The 12,108-nt window shown below is 37.8% G+C and overlaps 1 protein-coding gene across 2 annotated transcripts in view; it reads right to left on the bottom strand.

The window, feature by feature from the left end:
* Positions 1-247: 247 nt before the first annotated feature.
* Positions 248-12,108, bottom strand: part of NEK7 (NIMA related kinase 7) — a 66,480-nt gene continuing 54,619 nt past the window's right edge. For both annotated transcript variants that reach the window (XM_027462474.3, XM_027462475.3), the window contains one exon: positions 248-7,808. In XM_027462474.3, coding sequence (XP_027318275.1) covers positions 7,698-7,808 — 111 coding nt within the window. In that variant the 3' untranslated portion in view covers positions 248-7,697. The remainder of the gene's footprint in view (positions 7,809-12,108) is intronic.

A 12,108-nucleotide genomic window follows, 5' to 3' on the forward strand; every position in this document is an offset into this window, starting at 1 on the left:
AATTATAAAGTTAGAGTTCCCATAATCACCGGTTATTCAGATGCACGTCAGCTCCTTTTCTATCCGTGGTGGCCAGCTACCTTTCTTGACACATGCTCCAGAAGACAGAAACACAAAGTTAGGTCAGCATCTTGACTTCCCTGCTTCACCCAGGTGGGCAGAACCGTGCTCTGACAGGAAGCATCTAGTAGATTTAGAAGGTAACTGCTGAGATCATCCAGGCCATAAACATCACAGAACATTTAAATCAAGTTTTGCTGACAAAAATTTTATTTTACACTCTAATAAATGAATATAGTGTACATGTCACATAGATGATACATATGTACTACAAGAACATATTTATTTGTTTGCAACAAGTTTGAGAAAATAAAACATCTTCAGTTCTTCATTTCAATATCTGACTTACTTTTTTTTTTATAATACAAATAACATTTGAGGAGTGGTATGGGAACAAACAACTGCCGTAATTTGAACCTGGGAAGTTTCTGACCGAACAAAAGGAAAATGACGCTTACAGTGAGGCTAGCTAAGCATTCAGCAGGCCACCTAGAGAGGCTGCACAATCTCCATCCCTAGAGGTTTTCAAGATCCAACTATTTGAAGCCCTAAACCCTGTTCTGAATTCGGCAGTGACCTTGCTCGTAGCAAGAGGATGGACTGGAGACCTCTCCCAAGGCCCCTCCCAACATGAACGCTTCTACAGCTCATGCTTCAAACAAGCACCAGCCGAACTCAAACAGATCAATGAACCCTTACCTCTTCCCATCTCCCAACAAAATCGTATACCAGAAAATGCAATACTCATCGTTAAGGATCATCTTTATAATGGTCTAGCATGACTGAAATCAAAGAAACAACCGCCAATAAAGTGTACAGAAAACTGCCAACACCATATATTAAAGGCAGCTAGAAGGTGGAGAGGAAGCAGGGAAGTCCAGCACATCTGTACTCTGTCTTGGGGACCATTCCTGTCCAGCTTGAGACTTTTCTATTGTTAGGACTTAAATGTAAAGCAAATGAAACTATATGGAAGGACTCAATGTACCAAATTTCTTGATTTGTTTTAATTTCCATATGAACAGAAGATTTCTATCAAACAAAAGGTGTTAAGGCCTCCACGCATCATTAAGGCAGTTGTAGAAGAACAAATTCAACATTTAGATGACATCATATATACTGACAACAAACAATAAACATAAAACACTTAAAAAAGAATTAACTTCGTGCCAACTGGCAACTGATCCTCTAAAAGAAATTATTCTAGTGCAAATTCACTACCTGACTGACATCCAGCTCTCTTATCCTACAGTCAAAAAATCCTGACTTCTTAATTTCATGGAAAATTCATAATAAACCTTTTGCCTTCAATCTCAACAGATGTAGAAGGATAAAATAACCAGGAGCAATCGAAGGTCAGACACTGTGATCACCAGTGCATTTCTGCAAACACAGTCTTCTAAGTCTGAAAGCCTGTAAAAACTGGAAGTCAAACAGTACACACAGACAGAAAACAATGCAGAAAACAAGCTACCTCATTTGCAGCTGGCTCAATTTTATGCCCACTATCCTGCAGTGTAACATAGTGTACCCTCGGTTAGGCGATTTGCAAAAGGCACCAAATGAGAGAAATCAGTTGTAGGGGTGGGACAGTAACAAAGGAGCAGCACACCAAACACTAAACCCGGCCAGGGAAGCTCTTAACGCACGTTCTTACTTGAAGCAAAGGTACAAGAGTTGTAACCAAGTTGCTTTAACACAAGAAAATAACTGCTAGCTGTACATGCAGAAAAAGAACAAGAAAAGTTACATAAGGTAAATAACCAAAGAAATGAAGGACAAGAACTGTAGCTGAAGGGGTAGAAAACTAAATTGTAGCCCAAATTCAAGAACTTTTGAAGTGCTTGGAGGAATAGGATCTACTCCAGCTCTGAAGTACTAAAATAAGATCAAACTTGTGGAACTGAAGTACCTTAAAAACACAAAACAAGCAGTAATTTGGTGGAGTTCCTTCTTCAGCACATGAAACAGCTAAAGCCCAAAGACAGTAGTTTATTCCTGTCAATTTTGGTACTTTGAAGGGAGGAAAAGAAGTCAAAACTGACACAGAGGTTAAAACAGTGAAGATAAAAGGAAGTACATGGGCAGTGAAGAGGGGTGGAATCTGGCATTACTAACTGAGACATCTGATAGGCAGGCATGTCAGAGGGAGAGAGAGGTTGTGGCCCTGGAAAATAGAGAGGCAAGTAAAATTGTCGGGGATGTTAGAAAAAGTCTAGAGGGAGTTGGGAATAAAAATTCGATCTTTGCATCAACAGGTCTAAGACTGCGCCTGGACACTCAAGAAATCAACCGGAGATGGAAGCAGGGGAGAACCAAACTGGGGAAGGGAGCACTGGATCTTTGGGGCATTAAAACAAATACTTGAAAACAAAAATGGAGAAGGATGTTCAGGTATGTAAAATGAGGGGCTGCTAAATGGGAAATAAAGGGCAAAATGTTAAACAGAGAACCAGTTAAGATGATTGGTGCTACCCACTTCAGGACAAGGGGAAAATTGGTCGCTAGTGAAGGCAATGAGAGGTGTGAGAACAGGAAATGAGGAGGATTTAAAAAGGAGAAGTCATTCATGAAAGGAGTGAGAAATGCACCAAATACACAGACAGAAAAGGGGTAGAGCTCATACAGGTAAGAGACAGAGGGGTCTGGTTCAGAAACAGATTCTGAGAAAGCAGAACAATTTCAAAGAAAATAGATCTTGTCACGTAAAAAACAGGGTTTGAAGATACATTTTGTGTCAGAAGTGGATGGAGAACTAAAATGAAAAGCAAACCTGGAAGCAAGCTCAACAAGAAAGAAAAAAATATTGAATAAACGTGGTTACAAAGTCCATCTGGAAGGAGAATTAAAACAGGTAAAGCAGAGATGAGTCCAAAGCTTTGTTGTGCTGCCATTCTTCAAAGACATTCAGAAAGGCAGAATTGGAAATTAAGAAATTACAAGACAAGATGTCTGGGGAGAGGAACAGAGACAGAGCAGCGTGAGAAGCGACCAAAGAAACCACATATAGAGAAGCAGACAGAGATGAAAATAAAGACCAGTGAGTCAAAGGAGGTAAGGCCAATGAAGGAAGGAGGCAGCTGAGAAGAGTAAAGGAGTCAGAAAGGTTAATAGACTGGGGATCCCAAAAGGAGTGAGTGACAGGGTAGAGGAGAGAGAAAGACAGATATGCTGAAAGAGAGCAGGTAGTGATCAGAGAAAGGGAATTTTAAAATGAGAGATAATAAAGCAAACAGTACTTAGTAAAGACAAGGTCATGGGAATGATTGAGGCAGTGAGAAAGCCTGTCTAAAACCAGAAATCAAAGGTGGAGGCTGGAAAAACAGCACGAAGAACAATGGAGTTAAGTACTTATCAGAAGAAAAAAACTGCGTCTCCCTATGGCGAAGAATAAAATTTGAGAAGACCGGAATAGGCAGAGTTTAGCAAAGTCACAAAAAAAAAAATTAAAAAGAACAGCCACTAGGAAAAGTAGTCACAGAAGACTTCAAATCAGGAAGAAGGTAGGTGAGACACCGGGAAAGATGAAGCAGAGGCAAGGGAAGACATGAACAGTAGTGAATATGACAATCAAGGGAAAAAAAGAGCAAGGCTCAGGGAAGGGAGTAAAATTTGAAAAAGAACCTTAAAAATCCCTATTGAATCATGCTCAGAAATATAAGAAGCACATCACTGGGCATGTCTAGCATTGGTATTTCCCCCCTTAAGTGATCTTGGCAGAAAATTTAACTATTCACCCAGACCAAACCAGAGATGAGAAATCCCGAAGTCCAGCACTGGCACTGGCTACTAGATGATGGGGGGATATGACAGAAATTTCAGACTGTTATAAGAGTATTAAAAATACTGGGACAGCAGTGATTTAAAACTACTGCTCAGCACCTTTACTTCTTGATTAAATTAGTGCTCCACAAAGCAGGAGCTGAAGGCCTTCGCTGACTCTCCCTCACATCCACCTCCTGTTCTTAGACCCACAAGTATCTGACGCACCATTTGCCACTGGCATTCCCATTCTGCCACGAAGATTCTCATCTCACTGTACGGCAGCCAAGACAGAGACCGGGTGGACGGTGAGTTGAAAAACGAACACCACTGCAATTCTGGGTCCCATTCAGAGCTATCTGAGAACCACTGGCATGAGAAGTCCTTTCCCTTTTCCAAGACTGTCAAGAATTTCACCCTTTATGGCTTTCTTAATCCTGAGCATGAATAAAACACCAGCCTGCTCAGACACATCTAATACCGTATTTCATCTTCCTGTGTATTGGCATGGTTTTTAAAGTTTTTGCTCATTACAGAAAGAGCACCTACTTCTATTGCCTGCTTATACAACTGGTAGCTGGATCATTAAAATGTAACAGAAGAAGGGGAAAAATACATTAGTCTGTGCTACCAAAACAGTGACATACAAAGTATAAAAAGTGCGCTGAGCATATCATTTCTATGTACCCTACTGGTTCCAATGTATTCATTGTGAGTTCACAAGGTTCACTCAAAATTACTGGAACTCTACAAAGAACACTATCTATAAACAAGAGCTCACAGGACTGGCGTCATAAATAGGAGCTCTTCTCTATTTTTATGATTTTTAGGTTTTAAAATATTGTTTGAGAGTAATTTTAGATTTAAATTTTAGATAAAAGCACTCTTGAGTTAATTGTGAATATACCTGATGTAGTATTTTTAGATACAATTGCTGACAAATGGTATGAAAATCATTTTTTGAATGTACTTTCTATCATTACAGTCAAGAACACTCACCTATAATTCAATACTGGATACAGTAAATTGTCCACAAGATAGGTACATCTACTGTAACATATATATCTGTAATAAGAAAAGTTTGAAAAATATCATAGAAGAACTATTATTTTTACATTATAGTTGCTCTCTATAGTTTTATTTCTATTAGGCTATTGCACAGAAGGAAGCTTTAAAGACAGAGGACATATTTTAATGCAATGTCATTCAAAACACAAAGTTCAGTCGTGAAGCACACTAATACTGTAGTACTACCGAAATAATAGGGGAAGCTACTCAGACATTTTGGATAGAAACCTAACACGTTCATTTTGAAGAAAATAACCATGTAATGCCAGAGCTTAAAATAAATAGTGCCAGATATCGCCATCAACGACATACGAAAAAATACAATGGTGTTTTATAAAGGAAAACACTTTATAAAATGTATAGCACACATGGAAGTGTTACAAGAGACATCAGCATTTTCCTATGTTACTAGGTGCTTTACCTGGGGGATAGGTTCTATGATCCCCAGTAATACAAGTTCCACTAACCCACACAGGCTTCTCAAATAGCAAGTCTGGTACCCAAGTCATCTGTACCATTCATTTTACAGATTTTAAAATAGAAACAACTACTTCTTTTACTCAGAAAAAGATTTCATTAGCAACGCTAGAAAAAAATATACACTCAAGTACACACATTTGCTAACTCATGATTTCTTTAGTCAGTGCATCCTTTCAGACAAGGGGAAAAAATGTTACTGGTTACTTTCAGGAAAAGAGGAAATACTTTATGCATAATATTAGGTGCAAATAGCCCGATTGTGTATGTTTTTTTACAGTGATTTTTGAACATTCTAGTCCACTTCAGTAAAGATCAATTTGAGTACTTGTGCGTATTAAAAACTAATCCTGGCAGTCAAGCAAGTATTGTGCTGCCTTTTCCAATACAAACCATTTCACTCTATGACACCTGGTCAAGAATACATACATCATTTTTTAAAATTCAACAACCAGAAAATAAAGGAAAACAAATATAGAGGCTGTTAGATACAATCCAAGGTTTCTCAAATGCTTCCTCACTACAAATTGTTCCACTGGAGTCCTACAACATTAAATCAGGTATACATGGCAGCTAGAAGGAAAACTAAGGATTTTTCCTACAAAAACTGGAGATAAAAATAAAAATTGTGTATTAAAATAAGCTGAGGATCTGACACATACTATTTAATAACTAATGCATTTTGCCACACAGAATTCCCATAGTATTTATAATTTAAAAAATAATAATAATACAACTGACCTAACTCAAAATTCATGTACGTTCTCCATAGCTGGATTCCTTGAGCATTACAACAGATAAAAAAATTAAAGTTGCACAGTGAAAAAAAAATTCCAAGTGTGCAGGGAACTGGCTGCATACAGAAGCAATGTGTGAATGTGCATACTGCTGATCTTCTCTAAACTGACTTCTTCTTACCTATAAAAGGAAAAGGTTTAACTGACTGTAACAGCTGCTTAGCAATCTCACTGGTAATAATTTTGTTTTTACAGTTTTATATATTCTCAAAAAATGTCAGTCTTGAAACTCAAGAAATGTCAGTCCATTCTCCATTTTTATCACATTTAGAAAGAAGACACCCTTTTCCCCTTAACAATATAAACATTAAACATACCCAGCAATGTATTAAGGTTTACCCAAAATACTGCGAATCTCCTTTTCAATAATAAAATTCTTGTAAGACATTTTGCATAAATACTTATTTCCCAAATGAAAATGGTGACTTTCTCTTAAACATAAAAGCTAAAATTTACTTTTGCTAGATATAAAACTGCTTCTCAGGATTCAATATACAAAATCAGATCTTCATGAAGAATACATTTTGTGTTATAGTACACAACTATATCTTTTCCCAAAGCTTTCAGTATTTAAGAAGCATCTTTCAATTTAAATATAGTAATGTAAGGTCATTCAAATCATTTTAAATACAAAAAATCTACAAACTGTGACAGATACATAAATAGTCAGGAAGATGCAACTTAAAAGATCACATCTTTTAATCAGATCTTGTCATATATGCTAGCCTCAAAAGAATGCTATTTGCTACAAGAAGCATCTGCATGGTTTTAAGACTTAACTATGCAGACTCGTATTGCCCCAGGGCAGTGCTGCACAAGGCTATTGAAAACGATCAAATTGCAGAATCAACACCTTAAATTTTCCCATAAAACCTCCAACAAATGTTTTACGTGCATTACGACAGAATAACAAAACGAAAAAGGTTGTTACAAAAATTTCAGTGTAAGGCTTTTTCCAATAACCATTTTCCTATCACATTTGGCAAGCACAGAACTAATCATGTCGACTGTCTACTCTTAAGCTGAGAACTATGAACTACAACTCAGTATAAAATACAATAACCTTCTATAATAATTATATCCTTTTTAGAACAAAGATTAAAATAAACTTAACTGTGCTGATTCATACTTTCTATAAATTACTAAAAAGGTGAGAGATTCAGACATTTTGCTTTTAGATAATAAGCCTAATATCTGTATCCTGTGCAAAAGTGCAACTGTGTTTTAGAACTGAGGCCCAACTGAATGCAATTTTGTTAGTAAAGAAAATATACTTGAACTCACTCAACATGGAACAAAGTGGTTCTTGGTATCTTCTAAAGTTATGCTTTACATATTTAAACCTCTTAAAACTGCAAATTGGTTAAAAATACAAAACAAAACAAACAGAAAATGAAAAAGCTTGTATATAAATTGGTTTACAAAGCACAACAGTAAGCTTCAAATAATTACATTTCTGTAACACAAACAAAGAGGTGGGATGATCTGTTTAAAATACTTGAATATTTCTGCTCTTCATGAACTGATGTCTGTTCAGCTGCTCGCAGTGTGTGCATGCATACGTTTCGCTACATCGTAGACATAGGTTATGTCTGGTCGCTTCTCTGGATCCGGGTTGATGCACATATTAACTAATTGTCGCAACTAGGAGAGGAAAATAACATGTAAGAAAGCCAACAAACCTGCCAAGTAGTATTTGTGCATTCTCAAATTCAAATGAATAATACTGACAACATTCAGCCAAACATAGCAATTCTGCATAAACACACACTCAGTGCTCTCTCTCAACATACACCGTGCACAGCTTTATGCAAGCATATATATACGTAACATACTCCCATGATTTTGACTTTTATATTGTTATCCAAAAAAAAAATGGTAAGTAGAAAGACTGATGGGCAGATGTAAGTTCTAATCCTTTAAACATACAACTTCGAACATACAGGTAGTCCAACTTACAGGTGATTTAATGCAAATTCCTGTTAAACCCACTGAGGACTGCTTCCTAGAAAAACTCCCCCTTCTACTTAGGAAATCTCTGAACTTAAAACTGGAAGCTGGGAAAGTATTTGAGGGAAATAATGCTTCATGTCCGCCACATGCTCCACTCATCCACGGCTGGAGACATGATAATGGAATAAATAACCTTTAGTCTATGCTCTGGTATTTATTCATAAGGTTAAGTCATTATTTTTTTCTTCATAGAAAGAAACACCTAATTAACAAGTTTATTGACAGAAGCCTCTATCTGGGAATGAACAAGTCCCTGTGACTAGAAAACACAGTGTTTCCACAAGCACCATCGTTCACTGGGCCTTTTGTAGTGCACGCAGTCAGTGCATACGGTCATTGTCTTCACGGGTGGCCAGCTGCAGGTTGATCGTCCTCCCCTGACACACTGCAAGGGACATTAGGAGCTCGCACTGCCTGGATAAGCTTCCGATGGGGAATCTATTTTAAAGTGTACACATCTCCTAAGCTTTTTGCAACATGCAATATACCAGTTCCATGATGACGTGAAAATGCTTCCCAATCCTTGCAAGAGCAGCTCACCAAACGCAAGGTGCTATTTCTTTGTGCTTTGCCAGGTACTCCTGCATCTCTATGACAATATATCAAACTTGGTTTGGTCCCCACCCCAGGACTCAGGTACAATTACTGAAAAAAACTGTAACTCCTGCAACTAACACAGAGTGACCTCATCACTGTGATTATCCAAAGACAACAGAGACTGCATATTCCAATCTGCCAGAATTCCCTTCTCGCTTTGAATAAAAAAATAAAAATAATAAAAAATGCACACAAGAAGAAATTTTTAATTATAATTGCACTCCCTTATTTTCCTCAGATGAATTTCAATGCACCAGAATTGGAAGTCCAGAAGGAAATTTTCCCCATTTACCTTGCAGAAACATCGCGATTTGTATATGTTGGACAGGTTTGTCACATTTAACAATATAAAAACCATATCACTACAACATTCCATTTTTTCAGCGAGAAGAGCTTTATATTTAAAAATGAGATCATTAACTCTAAAGATAGCGATCAGATTGCTGATCTGACCAGCAATCAAAGAGAGAAACATATTAAATCAAAGTCACGTGCAAAAGACCTGCTATTTGAGTATCAAATACGTTGAGTATATTTGGACTAATGGAATTTTAAAAGCTATCATACTGCTTCTGGCAGTCACTAAATAAAAATCCCATACCACTGACAGGAAAAACTATTAGCCTGTAATGACTCCCAATCATTTGGAGGACAGAATGGTGGCAATCATGAACTACTGTAATAAATAACAATTGCCAACAGGTAAAATAAATACACAAAGCAAAATAATCTCCTGTAGGAGCAGCAGCTGGGACACTGTAACTAACAGGCACAGCATATGAGCAGAGAAGCACTTTGCTGTGCAACAGCTCATAGAGCCTGCACAGCAAGCAGGGAAGACTGAAGTACATCCAAAAACCCCAGTCCTGAAATTAGAATCAAATAAGTAAACGTTTTGTAAGGACAATACAAATGGAATTTATCTGGGGAATACAACATCAGATCTTGTACATACACACATATCTCTATCTGCGAAGAGTTCCATCTGTTCAGTACAACTGCACACAGAAAATAAAGCCTTAGTAAAAGACCTTGAAGGATGGACACCTATAAAGTATCATTAGAGGGGAAACACTATTCTTCCTCTTTTTTCCAGTTGTATTTCAGTATACATTGTAGGCTGAACAACAGAAGTAGATCTTCCAAGAAATCTACCCGTGCAAAGCATGAGAAGCCACATCTACCCCCAAAAGCCTACTTCATGTCCTTTCAGTTCTGGCCTGTGGGCAATTCTGATTTTGTTTTCTAAACTAAGTTTTTCCATCAGTTCAAATTTAAATTATTTGTTAAGTCAATAAACAGGATGCCCTCCTTCAGAGATACTTCTGTTACAGTTATGTTGTAATTCAAAGCTTCAGTGATGGCCATGAAGATTCACTGCTTGGAAGGATGCCTCAGCCAAACGGCACCGTTCTATCAGGTAAGGCCTTCAGGCCCCATTAATCCTTCCAGGTACACTTGCAAAAAACATTCATCCACGCGGTATCTTGGCTATTTGCAACTTCTTTATTTTACTCTAACCAAAACCACGCTTATGTAGCTATTATTGTCTAAATGAGATAAAGGATTTGCAAGAATATGTTAATAATAAGGGACAGTCTCTGAACCAGTTTATTTAGAAATTCTCTTCCCAACATAGAAGAAGAAGTGGAACTTCAATCCGGAGTGCTGAACCTTCGCTGTTATTGCAATAAAATGCACCACACATAGATCTCTTTTGGCTGCAAGTCTTAATACTTCAACATTGATCACTGCTAACACTGCTGAATCTTTCTCCCTCCCCAGATCAGAATCCCAGTTGTAAAGAAGAGAGCTGAGCTGGTTGAGGGTGGCAAGCTGCACAGTGACAGGGCAGATCCTTGAGCAATTTCATGGTTCTTGAGCTCCAGTCTTGCTATTTAACAGCAAACCTCTGAGACAAGGTGAAGTGATTTTACTATGCAGAATGAAAACAGGTACACACAAAGACTCTCTGTCGGGACTGAGAATGGGACCATGCTGGCTGCTAATACTTGGGTATAGCACTACTTCCTTACCTCCTACAGGAACATCTATTCCAATAAACCTGAGATCTACTTGTCAGCCCCTCTAGTATTAATAAAATTTTTGATGAAGCAGAAGAGTCTGACAGTACCACGGGCAGAGGCACTGGGATTCTCAGGTCAGACTATCATTAGAGACAAAGTAATTTTTTTATTATTATTTTTACTATCTGGCCCAGACTGGCCAACAGGCAGAACAGACTTCTGACTGAGCTGGAGGGACCTCCTGTTGCATCCCCAAGCTGCAAACTACTTTGGCTGCTTATTGTTCTTAACCTCCTCTGTGCACTTAGCACAGTGACTGTCTTTAGCCTGGAGCTTAGCCTGCCACTGGAGCAGTGGGAAACACTTTCTTCAACTTTAGCAGGTTTTTCAGCTATGAAATAAATAATTATCACTCAAATCAGGTGGAGGGGTTGCAGGGAAGACTACGAACTGTGACAGGCAAGTATTTGGCATTATTAGCCACCTGAAAAAGAGAAGTTGTCATATAGGAAATTCTGGATAAAAAAACAGATAAACAAAAAAGCCACCCTTACTCTGAACAGGAGACCTTGCTGAAGCCCTTTCATAGCACTGAAAGAAATGCTAGCAACTCACACTGCAATTCGAGACCTGCTGGCACAACCAGCCCTCATATCTAGGGAGGAGAGTGGCTACAGACTTTTGTGGAAATGCACCTCACAGAGAAGATGGAGAGACTTCATCCATTACAAAAGCCACCTGACGCTAATATTGGCTGACAGGATTTTAAGACTATTGACTGGGGGTGGCAATGGAGCCCCAGCTTTCAACTCCCTAAAGCAAAACAGTTTTCAGTAAATATTGAGTAGTCACTTTGAACACCAGGGTTTCTTAAAGAATATAAAAAAAAAAAAAAAAAGAAAAAAAAAAGAAAAAAGAGAGGTACCTGAAGTTGTTAAACATTTGAAAACCTTGGCCTGTGACTCCACTGGTGAACCAAGTTTGCAAACGCACATTTGAGACTATTAGGGCTTCTGATCAAACTTTTTCTAAAAAAAGTTATCCATCTGTTAATCTCGAGGTAGATCTTTCTGTCATATTGTTCTCTGATGACGCCAATGTGATAAGTTACTAAAAGTCTTATAGGGATTTTTGCATCTTAAAACTCATTAAAATTTACTTATAACAATTTCTCTAAGAAGCACTTGCCTTGTACTTAGTAATCAAAGTATTTAACACTCCTGTATCATAGGATATAAGATTATTACTTCAGAGAATTCTTCATTATAGAATATAAAGTGACTTTTAGTGTCCAGTGACCCCCGAGC

The sequence above is a fragment of the Anas platyrhynchos genome, chromosome 8, assembly GCF_047663525.1.
Source record: "Anas platyrhynchos isolate ZD024472 breed Pekin duck chromosome 8, IASCAAS_PekinDuck_T2T, whole genome shotgun sequence".
NCBI classification, from domain to species: domain Eukaryota; kingdom Metazoa; phylum Chordata; class Aves; order Anseriformes; family Anatidae; genus Anas; species Anas platyrhynchos.